The sequence below is a fragment of the Hippocampus comes genome, unplaced genomic scaffold (assembly GCF_001891065.2).
Source record: "Hippocampus comes isolate QL1 unplaced genomic scaffold, H_comes_QL1_v1.1 scaffold68, whole genome shotgun sequence".
Taxonomy (NCBI): domain Eukaryota; kingdom Metazoa; phylum Chordata; class Actinopteri; order Syngnathiformes; family Syngnathidae; genus Hippocampus; species Hippocampus comes.
The window spans coordinates 1,482,343-1,505,980 of NW_017805625.1; the positions used below are offsets into that span (position 1 = coordinate 1,482,343).

The 23,638-nt window shown below is 44.1% G+C and overlaps 1 protein-coding gene across 3 annotated transcripts; it reads left to right on the top strand.

Moving 5' to 3' along the window:
- The first annotated feature begins 663 nt into the window (after positions 1–663).
- Positions 664–20,911, top strand: LOC109522504 (paxillin-like). 3 transcript variants are annotated; one of them, XM_019881133.1, is made up of 11 exons: positions 684–943; positions 11,512–11,705; positions 11,817–11,872; positions 12,008–12,144; positions 12,242–12,437; positions 12,518–12,662; positions 16,894–17,052; positions 17,393–17,566; positions 18,358–18,439; positions 18,527–18,675; positions 18,754–20,911. In XM_019881133.1, the coding sequence occupies exons 1-11, from the start codon at positions 931–933 to the stop codon at positions 19,018–19,020; spliced, it is 1,572 nt and encodes a 523-aa protein (XP_019736692.1). In that variant the 5' UTR covers positions 684–930; the 3' UTR covers positions 19,021–20,911. The 3 variants fall into 3 exon arrangements, with proteins under 3 accessions (XP_019736690.1, XP_019736691.1, XP_019736692.1); XM_019881131.1 differs by lacking the exons at positions 16,894–17,052; positions 17,393–17,566; positions 18,358–18,439; positions 18,527–18,675; positions 18,754–20,911 and adding exons at positions 12,976–14,277; positions 14,950–15,219; positions 15,445–15,726 and having other exon boundaries at positions 664–943; XM_019881132.1 differs by lacking the exons at positions 16,894–17,052; positions 17,393–17,566; positions 18,358–18,439; positions 18,527–18,675; positions 18,754–20,911 and adding exons at positions 12,976–14,277; positions 14,950–15,560 and having other exon boundaries at positions 665–943.
- Positions 20,912–23,638: the final 2,727 nt, after the last annotated feature.

Below are 23,638 nucleotides of genomic sequence, written 5' to 3' on the forward strand. Positions count from 1 at the left end.
CCATGACACGGGTGTTTATAAGGCGATTCCGCAATGCCAGAACCAAGATTTTCTATTGTAGTCAGTTTTTACTTTTGTTTTGAGTTTTGTTTTGATAATTCAGTTACTTTTCATTAGCTTTTAGAAAAAAATTGTTCGTTTTTATTTATTTATTTTTTGTTTATTTTTATTAGTTTTTGTATTTGTTTAGGCTTTTTTTTTTAATCTGGAATTTTTTGTCCAGTGCAATATATACATTTTTTAAAAGGTCATTTTAAAGCACTTAATGTGTAAGGTAAAATAAATTACAATTCTCAAACAACGGTGTGACCTTCCTTCTTCTGCATGGACATACATAATCAAAATGTAATTATAGTCGAAATTATAGTTAGGGAAAAAAAGCATGGCTCTGGAATTTTTAAAACAATGAATCAGTAATACAGGCTGGCCATTGCCGGAATGGAGATATTTTAGACTACATGGTGAGTCAGTCTCCACGGGGGCCTAAGGTTGCCCAACCCTGCTCTAAGAGGTCCCTTATACAGTACAATTTTAAAGTGAATTTATAAAAAAGCAAATGTATTGTTTCACCAATTGATGACAAAAATCGTGCAAGTTGACAGTGGCATCAACGGTCGCCACTTCCCTCATACGCCGTTAGATGGTGCAAGCTCCTATGTGTTGAGCTGGTGGGCAGCACAGGGCGGCTGTCGGGCTGGCAGGGGGGCTGGCTCCTGCTCTAACTGCTCGGGAGATTCTCCTCTCCGGGGCAATCTGGCGATGAGTGCTGTTAGGGAGTGTGCTGAAGGGGCAACTTGAAAACTTCGCTGCGCCCGTGCAGCACATTTGAGCCAGCGGACGCTACATCGGAGGAGCGGCCAGCCCAAAACGGTGCTCGACTGAGCGGGAACGTCGCGGGGTTTCTCTCAACAGCGCTGATTTCCGGCCAACATGGATGATTTAGGTAAATCTAGCCTAGCGCAACATTTCAATAACATGCCTGCGTGCGCTGGCGCTTTAGCAACCTTCGTGTACCCGAATACGTGGTTAAGCGGCCTTGTTTGTGTGATGAAAACGTATATATGTCCCAAGTTTGTGTACGAAGCTGAGAAAAGGCCCCGTGTGGTCATTTAATTAAATGTTCCCTTCAGGTACGTGACGAAAAGTCCACGAATTTTTACACACCTTTGCTCTCTTGTGTTAACAATCAGTCGCCACTTCAGGTCCTCGAACTTTTAATGAGTACAGCCAGTAATTTGATTGTAACATTTGATTAGAATCTGTTTGTGTTGGGGGTTCGACTGGAGGTAGACGACAAATTGAGAGCAAGATTGGCATTCACAGGCTACGAAAACAACCAGGCATGTTTAAAGTCAATAATTAACTATACTGTCACAGAAGTGGTGCGTTTCTGTTCAAGCCCAGCTGGAGTTGAATGCTGCCGTCCATGTTTCCTTTTTAGTCTGTTGCTCGCACCACATGTTAACAGTTACTGTATTTCTATTTAGGATCAGCCAGTAACTTTGTGTGATCTCTGTAAATATTTTAAATCAAATACTCCCTTGTGTTAACGGGAAAAACTGTGCTGTAATTAAAAAGGAGAGGGAAACCTCCGAAGTAGGCTAATTAAGCCACCAGCATGTTGAGACTTTTTTTTTTTGCCACGCTGACTTTGGTAATGTGTATTTACAAGTCTTGCGTAAAATTAAGTTTAGAGGGAATTTCTGAAGGGATTTTGTTTGCCTTTGCATTAGCATGAAGAAAATCAATATAAATGGACATTCTATCAAGTGTTTTACTCTCATAATTTGGACATTCCTATCCAAAAGCAGAGCTACTATTTGGATAGGGCCACGCCTGTCGTTGCTAACGTGGTGGGGGTGACACTTTACAAAGAATATTAGTCATTCTATATCCATTCCATGTTCATGGATAGCTCCTTCGGCTTACATGGCACGCCTTGAAGTGGCTGCTTAAAAAAGAAAAAGAAAAAAAAAAAGGTTGTCACGCAACCCAGTATCTCGTCTGTGTCACAGCGTTGTAAATAATATCATGCTTTTGCCTGCGGTCTCAAAAGTTATAGTTTCACATTGGGTAGTATGTATCGGGCTTAGTGTTTTGTCTGCTGTCTGGTTGTAATTATCCAAACAGCACTTTGGGAGGTGAAATGGTCGATCCACCACCCAGATAAGAGCCCCTTTATGTATTTTTAGCAGACAAGAAGAGTCCCTCTTTTCAAGTGATGAGCCAGCAGCAACCTGAAACCTTCCAGTGGCCTGCAGACACCTCTCTTTGCTCTCTTTCACTTTGGTCTCGGATCCCACGAGGCAGCTTTGCATTCTCCTCCTCAGGCTGCACAGGAGTACACGCTGGATTGTTGAAATGTGTCGTGTGACCCAGCCATGGGAGCGAGGTGTTAAGCCACATGAAAGCATTGTGCCACAGCCATAATTCATGCTCCTCCTTGCTTCACGCACCCTCTCTCCATTGAAGCCTCCAGGTGGCCAGCCACACAGGCCACTGTCTATTGACAGTTTAAAAGCTGGCAGAGTAGATCAATGCAGATTGTAAATTTTGGTCGTCGGCTTTCTCTCAAGACAGGGAAACTGGAAACATCGAGCGGAGCGATGATTTGAATTGCTTTGATGTTGACACAGATGTGTTTAATCTTCTCGTGATGCCGTGACATTGCTCAAGGCAAACTTACATTGACCTCGCCTCCGCACTTTTTCTTCTGCCAAAGTCAAACTCAGGCTATGCACAAGACACGGCTGTCAAATGGACTCCTTTCTCTGCGTGTGATGTGTACTACTTCTCATCTTTGTTAACTTCTCATTGTGATTTGCCACGCTGTCATTATAGTGGCAGCGTTTTGATGTGAGGCAACTCCCCAGAGCTCAGCCGCCGCAGCGTTGGAAATGTCTCTCACAGAGTACTTCTTATACGAGAACTGATGTAGCCTAGATAGTCTTGTCTCTAAATTTAGGTTGGCAAATTGTTTACGCCAATAGAAAAGCTGCAGAAGTGACATGTGGTTACTTGAGATTTGTTTTACTCACTTTTGCTTTTCTTTTTATAGCCCTGCCAAGTGTAAAATTGTAAAGGTAGGAGTTACTGTTTTAATAGTTGGTAGTTTGGCAAAATGTGCGGAAATGAGACCCAATTATGGAATGTTAAAGGAATTTTGGAGAGATAATAATGATATTGAGAGCATTTTTAAAGCTTTTTAAATGCATGAAAAGCAAGTATTTTCTCATTTCTGCTCTCCATTTTGTCAAATTTTCTGACAGCAATATTGTAAGTCTGCCATCAAACAACTTGACTTCCTATTTGGAGTTGGACTTCAAGTAACGTTGCCCTTCTATGTACAAGCCCGCACTGGATGAATGTAACTTGTGAGATTTTGCAGGAATCCCTTTCATTCATTCCTGCGGAGTTTTCTCCATCTGTTTAACTTTGAAGTAAACTTGCTGAAGGGCTTTGAGCCATATGTTGGTCGACACACACACACACACACACACACACACACACACACACACACACACACACACACACACACACACACGTGCTCTTGAGATCACAGTTAGCTTGCGTGGACAATCTTAGTGAGCGGTGACAGCTCGTCAGCCAGCCATGTCGCTTTATGTGGGTCCTGGTACTCAGTGGCTTGATGTAGGAACACAACCAGTAAAATAATAAATCACATATTCAGGCCCTGATGTGGAAAAGCCAACATCTGTTAGCTGCATTGTGGGTACATGGCAGATTTTAGTAAGCTCTTATTTGTTGTGGCTGCTCCTCAACTTGCGAAGGGCATGATTTGTGACAGGAAGTGCCATGAGAGAGCTCCGTACCGTGGTGGCAGTCAAGTGCATTGTGTGCCGCGAACCAACACTGCAGGTTACAAATGCTGTGAGTCACTCCCTCCCTTTTTCGGTGGACTTCCTCAGTGAGATATCTGAGCCCACAGGGGCAAATCCTCATATCCGAAAATGTGTCCAGATGTGTGCTCTGCTTCCCTCGTGTGCCTCCAGGCTACCAGATTTTGAAGCTAATGTTACATTTCAAGAATCAATAAATAAAAGCAGCTCGAAGAAAAAAAAGGGAGTCTTCGACCGAAACACTTGACATGAGTGTGGTAGCTTTTATGTAGTCGGCAAAACCTCTCATTTCAAACAAACTCTTTGACCTGTTTAGATTCAGAATCTGTGTTCTACATTACAAATAATGGAAATTGTACCGTTCCAGGGTCAATGTTCTCCATATTAACTGTACAGGCATTTATTTATTTTTTAACAGAAACCTTTTTTTACATTCTTAACGCATACGTGTTGTATTTGAAGACTCAAAAGGGGCCTATAATGTTATATAGACTTTATTGTTTTTTAGTTAAATCGTTGGGTTTTTAAGTGCTTGTCTACCTTTCAAGTATGGCATTATAACACCCCCCCCTGAAAAAAATGTTAGTTTTCTCCATATTTCTGAAAATGTGTACGTTATGAAACAGTAGGGCTAATTTGAGAGACCCCCCCCCAAAAAAAAAGAATAATTTTCAAGGGGTGGCCACCAAAGAACTGTTTGTCCAAGGCAAAAGGTAAGCAAAGCTGCAGTGTTACCTTTGATTAGCATTAGCTATTGCAAGGTGTTGCCAGCAGTAGTTTCTGACAATGTTCGGCTAAGTTGTCAACACCGTCAGTGTGTGCTGTTTGTGTGTTTGGCGATGCCTGTTTCGTGCGCCAGAAGAGGAGACGGCGGCAACCGTCAGTTCCTCTTCCTGCCCTACTACGGTCATCATGATATTTCTCCTTTTTGATTCCCCCCCCACCCCTTTCCAATTGCCACATAAATTATGGTTGAACTCTGAACGGTATCACCTTATCAGTCTTCCGGTGTCAATCTGGCACCAGGTACAAGTAGATTGGTCACGCGAACAGGCATGCTGTGCAAAGGAAAACCTTTAGCTTCGACCCCATGATTCAGTGACTCCTCATGCTTCAAAAGCATGCTTTTGACAATTTGTCTTCCACATGGTCCAAGAGCTTATGTTCATTGTGGTGTGCGGGGTGAGATAAGCCGCGGCTCTTATATCAGAAAATGTTGGCAGCGGGTTTAATAAAGGTACAGCGATAAAGGCCTTTGATTAATGGGGAAAGATAAAGGATTCCCTCTGCCAAGTGGGACGAGCAAAGACGAGGGCTATTGTTTTCACACCTGTTTGTCGCTTGTTGTGTCGCATTTTTATTGGAGGCTGTTCCTAATTGTTCGAAATTATTGATTGCCCACATAGGCAGGAGCTCCAAATGTGTCAGAGTATCAATCAAGATTTTGCAGTCCCGTGAAGATTATTCACCTCCGCATACAAGGCAGATATGGTGCAGCTTGGCACACGGCTGATTGTTTTCCAGCGGAGTGGTTTGCTTCTGCATTACCGTCACTGTCCTCTCACTTCACTTCCCTGTGTCCTTGTCCTCCTGGAGGGGACAGAGAGCAGCTTGTTTCCGAGCCTCTGACCTACTTTACTGGAGGAAATACATAACCAGACTCAACTGATTGGATGTCGGAGAAAAAAAAAATATATCAGGCCATCTTTCCACCCCATTGTTTTATGCACTCCAGCTTCCACACAAGTCTCACCACAAAAAAAATAAATAAAATCTTAATTTCTCAAACTATATTTTTCGTGGAAATACATTTGACACAATAACATTTGTAGTTTCCCATCACAGACCAAAATGTTCATGGGCCGAAGCATTTTTGCGGCCCAAAAATATACCATCAAGAAAAAAAAATGGCGTTCATGTATCAATTTTCCTCTTATCGAGTACTCGTTCAAAATGCTATTCTTATTAAAATCCCACACTCTATAATTTATCGGCCCTCGGTGCGATGATGTCCTTTATTGGCAGACGCGCATCAGTGATTTAAACCTCCTGTTTGCTTATCATCTAAAGAAGAGCCCTCGGGACCCCCGCATGCCCGTCATTGGGCCGTGTGCCAGACAGACGATGTGAGCTTTGAAGGATATTAGAGTGTCAGAAGCAGAGTTATTGCATCGAAGGAAGTGCCTATCAGTCTCGTAAAGGGCGGGCTCTGTCAACACACACAAGCCGTTCGGTCGGACCTTGTGGCTCGGACTTATTCGAGTTTTGTGTTTCACTGCCATGCCCCACCCACACAAAATGATGATTTCATTCCCTGGCAATTCAGCGTTGGCCAAAATCTCAAAGACAAGTTAGGACCTCCAAATTGTTTTTTTTTTTTTTGTGGTTCTGCTCCTATTAGACTTTCCAACCAAATTTCCTGTTCGTTTCACTTTGACATCATAGCAAGTTACGTGATGTAGATTTGTCATTTTAAGAATAATTAAGTGTCAATATAATCTGTATAAATCGTGTAAGTACCACATTATCCGCTCATAACTAATGGTAAACATGTCATTTCAAAAAACACCAAAATCTAGTCACCTGACCTCTGAAATGTAGGAAAGATTCTCATTTCAGCGGCTCATAAACTACGCCCTCGTTTGGACTTCCTGAACGGAGTCGTCCACGCGTCACCTGTTGCGTCTTGTCAGGGGCGAGTGTGAGTGCATGTCTGTAAAACGTATGCTTCAAAGTAAACTATTCTACAACAAGCGAGTCTGGCCCTTCGGTCGCACGGCTGAAACTGTAAGGGAAGTGGCAATGGTGTGGTGTCCTGTTTGTAAATGAATCTGGGATGGAAATGATGGAGTGTAGAAATGTAAAGTGTGCATGCGGTGCTCGGCGAAAGAGTGAGAGCTTGGAGGGAACATTGCACAAGAGCATCAAATGCTGTCTTAACATCTAACATAGTACCCAAGTGAGTCACATGCTCTGGCTTCCTGTCGACTGTGACCGCCTAGAATCGACTTAACAGGATGTCTTGTGTCCCACAGGTTAAGGTCACATTGGAGGGGGGGATTGCAAGCGACGAGGCTGCTGCGTATATTTTTGTTGTCTCATTGTTGCACCTGTGTTTTATCGTGTGGGGAAAAAGTGGTGAACCTGTCGACTGTCACAGAGTCCCTCAGGGGGGCATCAAGTGCACGACTCACGAGCGCCCGTTTCCTGTTGCGGTCCAAGCCCCGGCGTTGGTATTCATTGTGTGTTAGCACCAACAGGCCGTCTCACTCACAACACAACATGAAAGGCTGTCATATCGCATTATACGCTCACCCGCTTTGTTTGAACACACTTCTGGCGCTGCCCCTTGAAGCTATCTCGTTCGGTTGTTCGGCACTCGTGTGTCTCTCGACGACGAGCCGCGGCATGTCAGGAATTTCCTATTAGCTGCGTCGAACACGCAGAGAAGAATCAAAGGAATGAGTCAAGCGCAAACGGAGAGAGGGTTTGATATTAGAGCAGTCTTACTTTAAATGTCATGACATTTAGAAACTTCCATGATGAAGCCATTTTTTTCTTGTTTGCCTTGAGCAAGAAAGGCAGCCCTACTTTAGTTTCAGACCGAAACTCAACATCACCCCTGTGCAGGTTTCAACATCATGTTTCTCTTGGTACCCCCTTCACCCCCGCCCCAAAGAAACCACTATCAGCCACAATCTTGACTTTATCAGATCTGTCGAGCGCATCGATTTGTTGCGTGCTCGCATTAGCTGAGATGTGTGTCGTGTACGATGTCAAGATGACACCGGGCGTCCCGCCTCTTTTGCAGTCCTTGTCTGGACTTAATATCTGCAATTAACCTTCATATTCTTTCTTTTGAGCTGCTCTTACTGTAGTTCGCCACAGCATTGTTCACAGTCGACTCCTTATATGGTTCTCTTTCCATACCCTTCTTTCCTGCAGTTCCCCCGCCCGCCCACCCCCTCCCCTCCTTTTTTTAAATCCTGTTCCTTTTCATCCGCTCTCCTGCTGCTCAGATCTCGTCAGTCCCATTTTATCTTCCCCTCACTTCCTCTTTTGCTCTCCCGTGATGATCGCCCGCATGAAGCAATGTCCGTGTAATTAAAATGCATACCGTTCATCTGAGAGGAAGGGAGTCTCCTCGGTTCTGCATCAACTCACAATGTAGCCTTGAGAGCTGTGCATGTAGACACTTTCGCAGTTTCACTCACTGTCTCATTGCCGTGCTTCATTGTGCCAAGCCCGTTGTGCAGTTGTGATTACATTTTAAACATGAGCAGATTCCGATCGGCCGATTAAAAACCGTACAATCGCGATCATTTTGAAATCACAATTTAAAAAAAACGGTTATTCATTGATTTAATTAAACATGTAGCATTTATTCAACTCAACTTTAAATGTAACTTAAAATAACAATCAGAGATTCAGTTAGTTACAAAGTAAAATAACGATATACAGTGGTACCTCTACTTACGAAATTAATATGTTCTGGAAGAAATTTCTTCACAAAAAAAAAAAAATGTAAGTAGAGACGTGTTTTCCATATAAATGCCCTAATTCGTTCCAAGCCCCTCAAAATTCAGACATAAATGTTTTATGAAGCATAAAAATGCATCAAAATATGTAACAAACATGTTACCATTAGATTATTGCACAATAAATGAGAGTTGTGCATAATGTAAAAAATAAAGAACAGAGTAAAGAATAAAAATGTTGGTCATTTAACTTTTAACTGCGTCCTCATCGTTTTTAGTGCTCTTTAGTTTATGTTGTCTCTCAGAGTGGTTTTTCCCTGGCGTTTTGTAAAGAACTGTTCCAAGGACGTTTGTGTGAGCGATCGCCCGACTGATGAACACTTTATATTTTCCCGTTGAGGCGTTTCATAACTTGAAAATTTCGTATGAATAGACGTTCATAACCACTGTATTAAAACAATGACACTCAAAACAAAACACCTGAGTTTTCTATTTGCCCATCAATGGGATTTTACATGGCCTTTATCATTAGCACTGGCGATGTTTTACAAACAAGTCAAGATGCTTTCATAACCCGTAGGAACTTGCACACACCACACCGCTCGGTGACTTGGTTGTATTTCTTAGATTTCTTTTTTGGAAACTGATGATTCTTGAGGGCTCTTGTGATTTTTCTCTCTTTACTGGAGGTAATTTTTTTTGGGCCACAGGAGAATACGTGTTTGTCCTCTTGGCAGAGGAAATTGGCACACCTCTGTATTTGTGTAGTTGGTGGATGGGCCGGAGCACGCCGTTCAGTGAAGAGACACGCTTCAAAACATACTCATCACTCCGTCCAAACTGCTTCATTTGCTTTTTGTTTACCACGTTATTCATGCCACTTTATGGATAATCTCCACATTTCATCCATCACCCACATTGTCATGTCGGGCAATTAAAATTGTGTGTTGCCCGAGGGTTAATCTTTCAGCACTAACTTATTTTGCAGCTGAAAATTGTTTTCAGCGAAGGGTAAAGCCAGTTCAGATGCATAGCTAATTTGATTAGCGTCCCCAGTGCAAACCATCTGGACTAACATCTGTTGACTGAGATCTTCAGCAGCTGCAGTTCAGCTTTGTTCTGACAGCAGCAGGAGTGGGGCGCAATGATTTTAATGGCCTTTTCCAGTCAAATTTATGTTGCATCTTTTTCGATGACACGACCTGAAAAATCTTTTTCGGCCCCATGTCGATATTGCAGTGTCACAATTTTCTCACATCTCACAAAAAAGGGACCGATGTCAAAATGGATCAAACTAGGGCTGGGCATTGTTGAGGTCAAACGCGGCTTTCATCCGTACAACGTAAATGACATTCCAAGTGTCCTCCACTGACCAGAGTTGCTGAATCGACAGTGTATCGCGTGGGAAAGTATTACAGTGTATTGATGAATCGATATTTTTACCCACGTCTTGTTCGAACACAGGAAAACCACACAAACACATCTTGTCGAAAACCACTACTACAAAAACGTTGACTTCCCCTTGTGCTGATGCATGATGGGTACAGATCTTGATGTGAGAGGCGATTGTATTTTTTTTTTCTCCCCTCTCTTTTCAAGATCTATTTTTCCACGACTCACAAAGGTTTGGCTTCGGCAGCGTACACAATTTTGCAGTCGGCAATGTCACAGTGGGCGGTGTGACTGTCCACAGTGGAATCTCTGCTCTGCATCCCTCTGTAGTTTAGTGACATGTGAGCCACGCCATACATGCTAGTGCTCGCTCAGTCCGAGTGGATACGCTATGGCTCCGCTCCTTACCGTCTGATGACACAGTGCTATTCTAAGCGTTGGTTTCCAGGTCGTCAGATGTTCCTAATGTTACAGTTTGTGATCTTGCTGTTGTATTTAAAGACCAAGTTTGATGCTGAGTGCCCTGCCAGGATCCCATAGAAGGCCAGATAGCAATTGTTCAAAGTTTTACTAGAACGGAGTCATGATAGAAAGAGGGACTGATAGGGCTTTTAATTTTTGTATTTATTTTTTGTCATTGCTTGGCTTATTCTATGCCAAAGGTCACAAATCGACAGATGGTGGATCTTTAATTGTTCACTTGCTTTTAATTATGTGTAAGACTCATTGGTATTTCATGGACTTGAAGTTGTGTGTAATTGGCTTTGTTTTAATGTGAAAACTAAATTTTGAAAAAAATAAAACCAGCAACAATGTATTGGACAATTAATGGTTGCATAGATTACTTTTAGGCTTAGTTGTAACCACACGGCCCAATGACATGCACTATAACTCTTCTAATGTAATCCGGCTCAGCCAAATTACTGTTTAGGTTCCCAAGTGAGGACCACTTTTCTCTATTCGACTTAAGTTCCCTCATCGTCTCTCCCGTGAGTAATGTGCCAAAGTTGGAAGATTCCTGTCAGTTGTCTTTTGCGGGCTTGGCTTTCTCACTTGGGGCAAGTAGCTAAGTTGGTACTGGCATGCCAGTGCTGTGAGGTCAACCCAAGATGCCCCTGCCATTAAATTGAGTGTGCCCCCCCTTTATACTGTATCTGTTTTGTAAACGCCCTTCCCCAAAATGTTTCATTAACTCATCTTTTGTGGTTTATTTATACTTAAATGCATGTTTCATGTGAGACTTTGTGACCTCATTTCTTAAATATTGGACTTCATTAAAAGCCTTTATGAAATCTTGCAAGAGAAATAAAACACTGCTGTGGTGAAGGGGTATGCTATAATAAGCCCAGGTATAGAGTGTAGTATCACCGTTTACTGTATCATCTGCGAATGATTTACTTTCTTTTTCTGTGCATCGTCATTGCCTCCAAGTTTTTACATTGCAGCACGTGCTTGCTGTAATGGAGTGGAGGAGACACTTTTCACATGAAGAGACTCCAAACAGATGAGGGTCAATGAATAACTCAAGTGTAAATGACAGACTGGTAGGCACATGAAGAGACTCCAAACAAATGAGGGTCAATGAATAACTCAAGTGTAAATGACAGTGTGAATGCTTCAAAGTTGAAAGTTTACACTCATCTTCCCCACAAGTGCGTATCTGTTGTGGTTGAGTGTGCAAAAAAAATGTTCAAAAATGAATCATGGACACTCTGGAGTATTTTGTTGTATTAACTAAACCCGCGTGTGTCATACAAAATCTTCATTCTGTGTTTCTGTAGATGCTTTGTTGGCAGACCTTGAATCCACGACATCCCACATTTCCAAATGTCCACTTTTCCTGTCTGATGAGGCGGCCTACTCCCTCCCTGTTGGAGGTCAGGCGCCGCAAGAGGTCTGCTTTTCACCCCAAGGACTACCCATTCCCTCTGAGAAAACACTCAATGGAGTTCAGGAAGCAGACGCAAATGCTCTCGTAAGTATCATAACTCTCAAGATGAACTGAGGTCGGTCACGGTGAAAGTGTACCTTCATTTAAATGGAATAAAGACAACGGACTAATTCACATGTGACTCCCTCGCCTCAGTCAAGAGAAAACAGCAGTCCACCTCAACACCCTGGAGAAGAGGACCACGTGTACAGGTAAAACACTTGGTTGAAACATAAACCGCAAAAACAGCGTTAAAATTTGAACTTTGGATACATTGTCTTTGAAAATGATGTTCTGACCATTGTGACATTGTGAATCGATGTTGAAGGTCTCCGCTTTATGTGCAGTTTTCCGAATAAGCAGAAGAGCAGTGAATCTTCACCTGCCATTAACCAGTCATTTGGCAACAACCTGTCAGAGCTGGATCGCCTGCTACTGGAACTCAACTCCGTCCAGCAAAGCACCCCCGCCTTCCCTATTGAAGGTGTGCCCGTTAACCGTTTCCATTCAACTTTTCACGATTTCAAATGACAGCAGTTTACAGTTTGCTGAAAGCGTCAATATCTTATTTTCGTCTATAGAAGAGGCCGCCCCGCCTCTGCCTGCTGGCGTCGTGGTCCAAAGTATTCAGGAGAACGGAGTGTCCCTTCCATCCCAGGACTCGCCACCGCTGTTGGAAAAGCCCACACGCAGTGCTGCGGTTCGAGGAATAGAAGATGTACGGCCAAGCGTGGAGAGCCTTCTGGATGAGCTGGAGAGCTCCGTGCCCTCAACTAGGTGAGAGAAATGAATCCGTCAAGAACGTGAAACATTGTTGTGACAAGTCAACAATTGAATGTGAACCATTCTTCCTTTAGTCCAACTCCCTTGTTGGTATCGGATGGGCAGATTGATGGACAGGAAACACAAGGACAGCAACAAGCGAGAATGTCTGCCTCCTCTGCCACACGAGAGCTCGACGAGCTGATGGCCTCCTTGTCGGACTTCAAAGTCCAAAGCAATGTGAGCATTTTTAAAAAAAAATATGTTTGAATGTATTCATTTGAGAATGATATCATGCATTGCAACCATGTTATTGAAGGTCATAAATTGAAAATTCGAGATACAATTCGAAATCGCGATGAGTTAAAATGGAAAATGTTAACGACTGTATGCCCGCACTTCATTTGTGTGTTTGTTAGACTTCACCTTCCATTCCCTTCATCTCAGTGTATTTTTCTTGATCTGTTTTTCTTTTCTCTATCACTGTGTATGTCTTTGTGTATACGTATGTGTGTGTTACGGGCAATCTGGCTCTCAACGGTCAATGAACCAGGAAGTGGTAGACCCTTCATACCCTGCGGACTCACCAATGATAACCCCTGACGCTCCGTCCTCAGTTACCCATATCGACTCGTGTGTGGATATTGATATGTTATCTTGTTGCACCACACCCCCCTGTACTCCTCATCCATTGGAACTCCACATAGATGAAGACGGTTGTTCAAGCCCTACCTTTACCGCTGGTTCGACTGTCACGGTTGTAACATCCAGAAAAGAAGTTGGTGGCGTTGTCACTTCAGAGATCTCCTGTTTGGAAAGCTTCCGTGGTTCGAGTACGCCAAAGCAACTCATTGAAACTGAACTTGGTAGCTCATCCGGTCCATCAGTCACTCAAGTCTCTGCTAATGAAGCCTCAAGTTCACTTGGAAAGAATTCACGTAGTTTCAGTTCAGGCCCTGCTGCTAGGAAACCCTGTTTAGTTGATGTTTCTATCCCAGTTACGCTGAGTTTGTCCAAACAGTCGAGTCTAACTTCGAGTCTGAGCTCTAGTCCTAAAGATTACAGTCCAGAACCTGCACATCCTGGCCAAGATATACTTGAAAAGAAAGAATGTCCAGTCACAGCAACAACTCCAGAATCATTGCCAATATCGAACAGCCCAGTAACCGTTCCAAAACTATCAGGACAGGTTTCAAGTCATGTTCCCAGGAGTCCAGTCTTAATTCCAAAACTCTCTAGTCCAGTTCCAAAGCTTGCAAGTCCGGTGACTGTCCTCGATGTCTCACAAACCGATACCAAAAGTTGTACTCCAGAATTAGTCCCTCAGACTGCACAGCCAGTAATACGTCCAAAGAATTCGAGTCCAGCGACAGTTCGAAAAAGCGAAATTACAGCTCCAAGGAGTCCTGCTTTAGTCATCAAAAAGACCTACGCGGTTGCAGATACTAGTAGTAGTCTCAGACATTGGCCAGTTTCACTCTCTGCTGCATCATCGGCAAGCTCATCTTCCCCTACAACAACATATCAGCCAAGTGAAATAATGGACCTATCGTGGCCGTGCCGGGAGCCTGTATTGGATCATGCCTTAGATAAACTTCTAGCACTTGACTTGACTCAACCAGATGAAAAGCAAACACCCAGTTGTCTTGCGCCTGGGGATGAGAGCGGACCATGGGATGAAGATGATGGCACGTACCCAGATGTGAGCCGAGAGGGGACCCTGACACCAATGACTGAAGCCAGTTGGATTGATGAGTGTTTCACCCCCTCCACCAGCCCAGGGACACCAGATGCAACGTTGGATCTGCCAACGCAGCAGCCATCTGCCATCGAGCGTTTGTCAGCTTCTGGCCAAGTAGGAGACGCATCAAATCAGCTCCAAAAATAAGATGGCATGAAGTAAATCAATAAGCAACAGTTGAAAATATCCCAAATGGCTTATTCGGGCCGCGGGAACGTTCCTGCGGTTCGACACAAGCATTGTCGAAGTTGAACCAGTGTGGTGTGATGCATGGAGTGTCAATGCTTCAGAATTGCAACAGGCTCCCAAGGGATAGGTTTCTTGTGGCTGATGTCGAAAGAATTACTAAGAGGATGACTGCATGCTCCCACTTGCCTGAGTCAACAATTCTGTTTGCCGCAGGACCTCGCCTGTGATGTTTACGCAATGATGCAAACGTCAAGATTGAAACTTTTGCCAGTGAAAATATGTTTTTAGATACAGGATGTATTTCCCTTCATGCTCAGCCTGGCTTTGGCTTGCGAAAGCGCTTTGTGATGCATCTGTATTGTCTTGAGTCTCCGGCATGCCATGCCTCACTTAACAATAGCGAGCGGCTTGGTTTTGCAATGACAGAAGAGAGTGATGTTTTCTTCGGCAAGAAATTCAATTGGGGATACGTGCGTGTGGTGCAAATGCAGAGCATTTTGACAGCAGCATAATTCGGGTGCTCTTGATTGTTCTTCCTGTGCTTGAAACCCAACTTGGAATTTGGCACAACCTCCACTACTCCCATCTACTCTCCAGCTCAAGTCGGTTATACGTCGCACAAAAGAGACGTCCAACGTGCATCCCATGTACAAGGATGGAGTAGTGCGGCGTAAAATGGGACCGGTTATCGTGAATAAGAGTCAGTCGCAAGATCGGCTCATTGAGGAGCTCGAGGGGAAATTGGGGATCGGCCGGGTGCGACGCCGGCGTAAACAGCCGCCGGATGAGTGGCTGACGGAAGGAGTCATCGTGATGTCAAACCCGCAGCGAATTCGCGAAGAAAGGGCCCTGCCACCAGTGGATAAGGTAGATGTTAGAAACACAGAGCGGCATGATAACATCCAGTTCAAATCTAAAATGGCTGAATGATCTGGGAAATAAGGAAGAAAATATTCCTTTGTGACTTGTTCACCTTTTTTAGTGGCAACTTTTTACTTTGTCAATGCCATTTCTTCTTCTTCCTCCCTATTTGCTGTGCTTTCCTTTCCTCGCTCTTCTTTGCAATTTCCTTTCTCACCCACCCCCCTCCAGATCATCATCCCTCCTGAGTCTCCTGTCCCCCAGAGAAAAGTCCTCTCCCCTCTGAAGTCCCCCGCAACTCCCAAAAAGATACCTCCAGTAAAACAGACCCCGCCGCCACTACCGTTACCCCCCCCCCCCCCCCCCCCCCCCCCCCCGTCCGCGCCCCCGGGAGCCTAGCCCGCCGACTCCCAAGGAGCCTACTCCTCCCCCAAGGGAGCCCACGCCTCCTCCCGTGCAGCCCCCTCCATCACCAAGCCCCCCACCCAAGCCCATCACACCACCTCCGCCCCGCAAGGTTTTTGTATCAGTGACCTGTCAGACTGAGTATGACGCCCTCTTCCAACCTATGCAGGCATGGTTCCCCTCTCTTCACCTTTTTGTTAAAGTCACTCCATTTAGTGTCCTTTAAAACTACTCTAATTTGCTTGCTCGTGAAATCGCAAGTTTATACCTTCTGTATTTATGGCAGCCAAGGGGTTGTTTGATCCTTAGGTCTGTTTTTGGCAGCAAGCTGAAAACCGATAACCTCTTTGCGTGTCGCCTGAAACCCAGTCAGTCCAGGTTATGAGCGGCGCTGACACCCAGGCTCGAGATTACTGAGACCCTTTTTCTAATTCTGATGTATGACAGCGCCCAGACTGCTGTGTTCTGAGTGGAGTTTAAGAGCTTAGAGGCAAGTTGAGCATCACACCTACTGGCCATATGCGGAAATGGTTGGTTTGCGGTGCAACTGAAACTACATTTAGGGCTCACTACACGTAAATCCATTCTTACAGAACAGTCATTAAACGATGCCATAGCTTAAAGACGGTCAGAACAGTATACATTTGTATCATCATAATATGGTGCCCTTTGAAAAATCTTTTAGCTTCAGTAACCTCAGTCCAAAAAGCCAAATGCTAACCCACACATAATCCATTATCCGATCTGTTTATCCTCACGAGGGTCGCGGGTGTGCTGGTGCCGATCCCAGCCGTCTTCGTGCGAGGTCTACCATAGACAAATAAAGACAAACAAGCATTCATACTCACAGTCACACCTACGGACGATTTAGATTGTTCCATTAACCTGCCGTGCACATTTTTGGAACGTGAGAGAAAACCGGAGTACCCGGACAAAACCCACGCAGGGAGGGGGCGAATATGTAAACTCCACACAGGAACGCCGGAGCCAAAATCGAACCCTCCGGACTATGAGGCGAATGTGCTGACCAGTCGGACACCATGCCGCCCTTACACTTTATATCTTTGATTTTTATGAAATTGGAAATTCAAGGTCTTCAAGGGATAGCTAATGAAAGGTTGGTCCAATGAGCTTTTAGACTTCACGCGAATGTTATTTATTTAGTTAGTTTCCTGGACTGTCGGAATACAGCCAACAAACTCAGAAAAGAGAGGTTGCCCCTTTCTTGCCTTTTTTTTTTAACCCCTCATACTAAATCTCTACAATGTCTGTCAGATCCAGTCCCAGGGAAAGACTTCTCCCACCGGACCACCAAAGCCCGCCAATAAACTGGACAACATGCTGGGTAGCCTGCAATCCGACCTGAACAGACTGGGAGTCCAGACTGTGGCTAAAGGTGTCTGTGGTGCCTGCAAGAAGCCCATCGTTGGACAGGTGATTCCGTATACACTGATGTACAAACGTGTCGAACCTGCACACGGTCAATAGCAACCCGTCTGATTTAACGACATTCATGTAGGACTGCAGTACACCAGCTTGACTACACGGTAAATGTGCCCAAGGTGAAAATGAAGTCTCCATAAAATGTTATTAGGTCATAATCATAAAATGCTCTCGGATGCCAATGAGGATTATTTGAAGTTGTCGTGACACGCCACCGTAGGCTAATATTTCTCAAAACAAATCCCGTTGGGGCTTTGTAAGTTCACATTTTCTCTATATCAGGCATTCTCCCTTGCAGCTCATTACATCCCTTGTGCGATTAATCCCTCAGGTGGTGACTGCCATGGGAAGAACGTGGCACCCCGAGCACTTTGTGTGCACCCACTGCCAGGACGAGATCGGCTCCAGGAACTTCTTTGAGCGCGAGGGGCAACCTTACTGCGAGAAAGACTATCACAGTCTCTTCTCGCCGCGATGCCACTACTGTAACGGGCCCATACTGGATGTTAGTAATGCATACATGGACACACTCATGCCATAACCTACTGTTGGATGCGCGGATATTGTTTAGTTATTTATTCCGAGGCTAATGGAACACGGCCATTCATGGATGAGTGACTTCTTGTGTGGTATAGACAGACACATTCATGTCTTTTTTTTCCATGATTAGCAAACACACACACACAATACACAAGTGCTCCAGTGCCTCTGGGAGGGGAAGTCGACAGTGGACTTTAACCAGGGAATGCCCAACATTAGTCACTCCCAAGATTTTCCAATCCGCCGCCTCAGAGATTGTTTGACACATCCACAGTTGACTTCTTTCAAAAGCAACTGGCATGAATAAATAGATAGCCGTACAAATCTATAGTGTTCAATCCAGTGAGCCCCAATACAAAAGCTAGATCAAAATCTTTGGATTAATATTTTGAAATGAAGGTTAAAAAAAAAAAGACAAAAATGGACTCGCGTGTTTTTCACAGCACAGCCACCAATATATTATGCAAGTGGATTCTGATGTTCTTGGAGAGCGTGTGTACACACACGTAATTTGCCTAATCGTACATTAGTGGGTTTCCATTGATTTGCTTCAATTTGTTTCGTGTAGGAGTAGTTGGTCTTTTGTAACCATGCCCCCCCTAGTGGTGAGGTTATAATATGCACATTATTTATACTCATCTGTATGTGCTATGAGGTAATGTGTTATTTTACCCATAGGACTGTTTTCATAAGATAAAAGATCCCTTATTGGTTTCAAAATTGGACAAACTGATCAAGGTTGTTGTTGTTTCACAGAAAGTGGTGACTGCTTTGGACAAGACTTGGCATCCCGAGCACTTCTTCTGTGCCCAGTGTGGAGCCTTCTTTGGGCCAGAAGGTACTAGAGCACTCTATGAATAGATTCAGGTTGGAGTTATGAAAAAAACATGCAGGATCGTCAGCATGAATCATTGCTTCCGTGCAGGGTTTCACGAGAAGGATGGCAAGGCCTTCTGCAGGAAGGACTACTTTGACATGTTTGCTCCTAAGTGCGGAGGCTGTGCCCGAGCCATTCTGGACAACTACATCTCCGCACTCAACTCGCTGTGGCACCCCGAATGCTTCGTCTGCAGGGTGAGAGCCTCGACTCACTCCATCCACTCGACATATAAATAAAGCCCCGTCGTTTGATTTGCACGCTGTCGTTTGCAGGAGTGCTTCACGCCGTTCATAAACGGCAGCTTCTTTGACCACGAGGGTCAGCCGTACTGCGAGGCGCACTACCACGAGCGCCGCGGCTCGCTGTGCTCGGGCTGCCAGAAGGCCATCACGGGCCGCTGCATCACAGCGATGGGCAAGAAGTTTCACCCGGAACATTTTGTGTGCGCTTTCTGCCTCAAGCAGCTCAACAAGGGCACCTTCAAGGAGCAGAATGACAAGCCCTACTGCCACGGTTGCTTTATCAAACTCTTCAGCTAGACTGTGCACCTTTCCTCGCTCTTCTACATGCACACAATTGTTTTTCTACCACATGCATGAGTCTGAGACACGGTGGGTCACATGATTACAATTTCCTGTTTGCGACTTCTGACACCGAAAGGATATTCTTGCCTGTCCAAACTCAGGAATTTGGCTAAGGTTGTTTGATGAGCCAGCCCAAAGAGATTTTTTTTTTAAAAGTCATAATCGTGTCACGCAACAAAAGAACACATGGTCCCGCTCGTGTGTTGTGTAAGTTTAATACGCATCAAAGGGTGAATGTCCCCGTATAAACGGTTAGATTCTCCCAAGTACAGAACTAGACTTTAAGCCACATGGTTCGCCTGTGTTCAAATAGTCTTTTGGAAGTTTGAGTCAGCCGCTTAACTGAATGGAGTGCGCAGAGCTGTTAGAGCATTTGTGTGGCCAATTGGTGTGAATGATATCAACAAACCTCCAAGCAGTTATTGTCTTTGCACTCTCCAAACACAGATCTCTTGATGGGACTGTCCCAGTTGTCACATAGTGAATTTTACTATTTAGTGTGTTTTTTCAAATACTTTTTCTACTCTAATAACACAAAGAAAAGAGATCCTATGTTTACTGGCTTGAGGTGCTTAGGTACCTTTTTACAACTTAAGGTGGAATCTATGTTAGTTGGTAACCTACTGGTGACTCTTGTACATGAGTTATTTTATACCACCGGGAGTAACCTTATCGCCCCTTTTTTTTTTCTTTCTATCGTGCCATTCACTTCGATATAGGGCACGCTTTATGATGTTTGACTATTGATGCAATTAAAAAAAAAAAGGAAATGCAGATATTTTACACCTGTATTCATGCACAATTTCTAGAATTGCAACAAATTCTTATCAGGACAAAGAATGCATCTCTTCAGATTTTTACAATTGTGAATTGATCACTATTGAATACAAAAAAAAATGGTTCATGCGAGTGCATGCCACTGTCATTTACATAATTTTATAAGCACTAACAACCAGCGGACATCACAAAGTGAATCAACAGTAAATTGATATCTCGATCCTTTGACAGAACTGTGTTTTGTCGCTGTTTTGATGAAAATATATATTTGTAACTCACATAGCTGCGGAGAGAGCTGGCTCTACTGGCATGCAGGCTGATGGTAGTCCAGCCTGTTCTCTGCCATGCACACACAAACACACTTGCTAGCTTGTTGTTCAAAGAAAACCTAGTGCTCTGTTTTTTTCCTCTCAACCAACAAAACTCTATGTGGTTGCTACAAGTGCCAAACGGTAGCAGGTTTTTGTGGGCTACTCGCTTTATTTTTATTTCCTCCCACGTGCTTACTTTTCATCACAGACTGTGCAAGGTGTTCAATGTACATTTTGTAGTTGTAAATCGGAGGAAGCAACGTGCCAAATTTGTCAATGCAATAAGGTCGAATACACTGTGTGGGTCTTTCCTGTGATGTGAGCCTTTCTGGTGTGAATTCAGGGAGACTTTTGTCTGCTGTGCTGCATCTACTTTCTAAATGCGCAAAAGTACACTTTAGCAGAAGAGGATGGCGTAGGAAAGCCCCTTGGTGAACATTTTAACTGGCAATGACTGTACACATCCTGCTGATTTAAACGTCCACAGCTTTTCGCTTGTTGCACCTTGTTAGACTATTTGCCTACAAATATTAACAGGAATTGATTTTACAGTTACCTCCTAGTTTCTGCCTGTCGAGGAAAACGAGCTTTCTACTTTTAAATGAGATTAAGCGAAATATAAGAACATTTTGTGATGCTTACGAATTTTATTTTCAAAGGAGCTTTGGCTTGCTTGGGTGCTATGTACGTTTATGTGGGGCCTGATTACAAATTGATGAATCCAACTAATGCAAATAAAATGAGCTCTATTTCTGGCATTGCTTTGTGACTTTTGGTTGTTCATATTCTTATGTTTGTCAACATGACTTTAAACAAATGTCAGGCATTATACAATTGTAGCGTCAAATGTTGTTCATTAACGTGTCTAAAAATAGATATTTTAGCAATTATTTGCTGAGATAATCCACCCACGTCACAGGTGTCCTCTCAAGATCGATAATCTTGCTGTCTCCATTATGATCCATCAGCTCTTCTCTCCCCAGATCGTAACTGAATTGAATAGTCGGGGCCCCACCTAGCGGACAAACGGTGCTAGGACACCATTCTTCGTGATTCCAGCACTGTTTTATGAGAAAGTAAGAAATTATCAGCGCGTAGTCGGCAAAACTGCATCTGGGTGCAATTACAAACGGATGCAATTAAAAATAATGACATGATGCAGTACAAGTGGAGGCGTGGTTGCTTTATTTAAAAAAAAAATTAATCATGCAGTTCATATGCACGTGTCAGTGTTTTTTCGGCGTTAAAAACGTGACTAATAGCTGCAGTGACATTCCAAAATATCTCTCTGATGTGACATTGTGACGTGCAGCCTGTAGTTGGTGAGCATTTGGAGTTTTGCAGCTACCTTCGAGGATTGAGGCGAGCTATCCAACATCTCCACATACCTCAGGTCCGCCATCTTCTGAAAGCCTAAAAAGTCCTCTTCTGACACATGCTCACCTCGGACTTTGAGACTTTGGAGTTTTGGAAAGAGCTGAGGGATTTCAGCAGCTAGTGTTCCCAAATGTGTGGGCCAGGTGTCGACGTGGAGGTGGAGGAGATTGGGTACCTGCGACGCAACGGATGCAAACTCCCCTGAGTTTAGTCCTGGAACACGGAGCGTGAGCCTGCTCACCGAAACTGGGATGAAGCGGACGTAACTGTGAACGCGTGGACCCAATTTGATGACCAAGGTTGACAGGTGATGGAGGCCACTGAGCCATGTTTTCATGTCCTCACTGGCAGTAAGCTGCAGCTGAGACGGAACGTCGTAAACAGAATACATATAGACGAGAACCAGTGTTTGCAAGTTAGGCAGTAGCTTCATTGTCTCACGCAGTAATAAATGATCACAGTGAATGAGCTCCAAACTGGATAGCCCGAGTGTCGCCTCTCCTGGGAAAGATGCGGGGACTCGTTGTCCTTTCACACCACTCCCACAGGTCAATGACAGATGCTTCAGTCGAGGAAGGCGGCAAAGTATAACCGTTAAAATATATGGCGCGCTGATCCCAGTGTCATGACACACCAGAGATGTCAGATTTACAAAGTCTTGGAAAACAAAATCCAAGCGTTGCCTGGATTTCGAGGGGAACTCAACTCGACAGATGCTGAGATGTGTCATCTTCTCTGGTTCACACACTGTGGAGGCGTCCAGCAGAAGAGAGTTGGAACTGTACCTCACAGCCAGATGCGTAAGTTGGGGAAAGTACTTCAAATAGCCCAAACTCTCTTGAGAGTTTATGTCCATAACCAAGGAGGTGATAGACGGTAGACCACGAGCTAACTGCTTCAAGTCCTTCTCTTTGGTGCTCCTCACCACCACGTGATTGATTTTCCTACGACGCAGCGTCTCCCAAAACTGACGGCTGTAAGAACCTTTCGGGAAACCCAGAATTATAGTCCAGTCTTTCCACAGCAATCCGCAGTCAACAAATTGCTTAAAGTACTTGCATGTCGCCCGGACGCTGTGCTTGTCTGCCACGCTGAGATATGACAGTACATGCAGCCACACTTCTCCTGGAAGTTGGTGCAGCGGCATTATTAGGTCGCCGAATGATCAATTCATTCGCTGAACGTTGGATCAACAAAAATCTTGATATCTTGGGAAACGCGCGTGAAGTACTACTCAGCGTGCTGCCATGCGTTCCCAAGTCCATCTGTTCTAGTGATGTGTCGTTCGCGAACGAGCCGGCTACGAATGGTCAATTCGTTCGCTGAACGTTGGATCAACAAGAATCTTGATATCTTGGGAAACGCGCGTTAAGTACTACTCAGCGTGCTGCCATGCGTTCCCAAATTCATCTGTTCTTCAGCGTCAGGCGAAGCGTTTTCTTCTTCTTGTGTAGTTTATTTTGCGGTTTCCAAAACACCGAACGTTTGGTGTGTTACCGCCACTTACCGGGCGGTAGTATAGAGCAGGATACTGTATAGGAAGTTAATAAAACTTTTACAAAAAAATCCTATTTAAAAAAACTTTCGATATCGTTTTTTTTAACTTTAAATTTTGGCTCAGCCTCAAAGTTTGCCTTCCTTTGTCCTCAAAAATGATTGACATTTGCATTGCCCAATAGTAACCATGGTATGCCTATAAAGTCCAACACGATTGGTCAAAGTGTTTGCTATAAAAACCGCCTGTGTCAGTCGACTTCCTCTTTCTTCTACGCAGCCCTAGACGCGGTAAGCCATGTCCTGCTGACAATAAAGCCATCGAAAAAAAAAGCGTTGATAAACTGATCTAGATAAACAAACAGAATGTATAGTCTCTGTTTCAATGTCTCGAGAGCATTTGCGTGTTTTCAACTGCGTGTTGAGTAATACGGCTACGTAGTTAGTCCTGTTGGACACCGCTAGCGTGCTAACCGCCGGCTAACCTTAGCGAGCGCTAGCAATCTAGCACGTGTCACGTTGGTCTTACGCAAATCGAAAACATCTTAAAGTAATAACTTACGACCGACATTTTAACGGGCAGGTTTGCTTGTTTTAAACAGTCATGCCGCGTA

What these genes read in the sequence shown, in the direction of transcription:
- LOC109522504 (XM_019881131.1), top strand. An exon ending in AAGCAGACGCAAATGCTCTC is followed by an intron (nt 11,706 to 11,816) that starts GTAAGTATCATA and finishes CCCTCGCCTCAG; the next exon opens with TCAAGAGAAAACAGCAGTCC. An exon ending in GAAGAGGACCACGTGTACAG is followed by an intron (nt 11,873 to 12,007) that starts GTAAAACACTTG and finishes CTTTATGTGCAG; the next exon opens with TTTTCCGAATAAGCAGAAGA.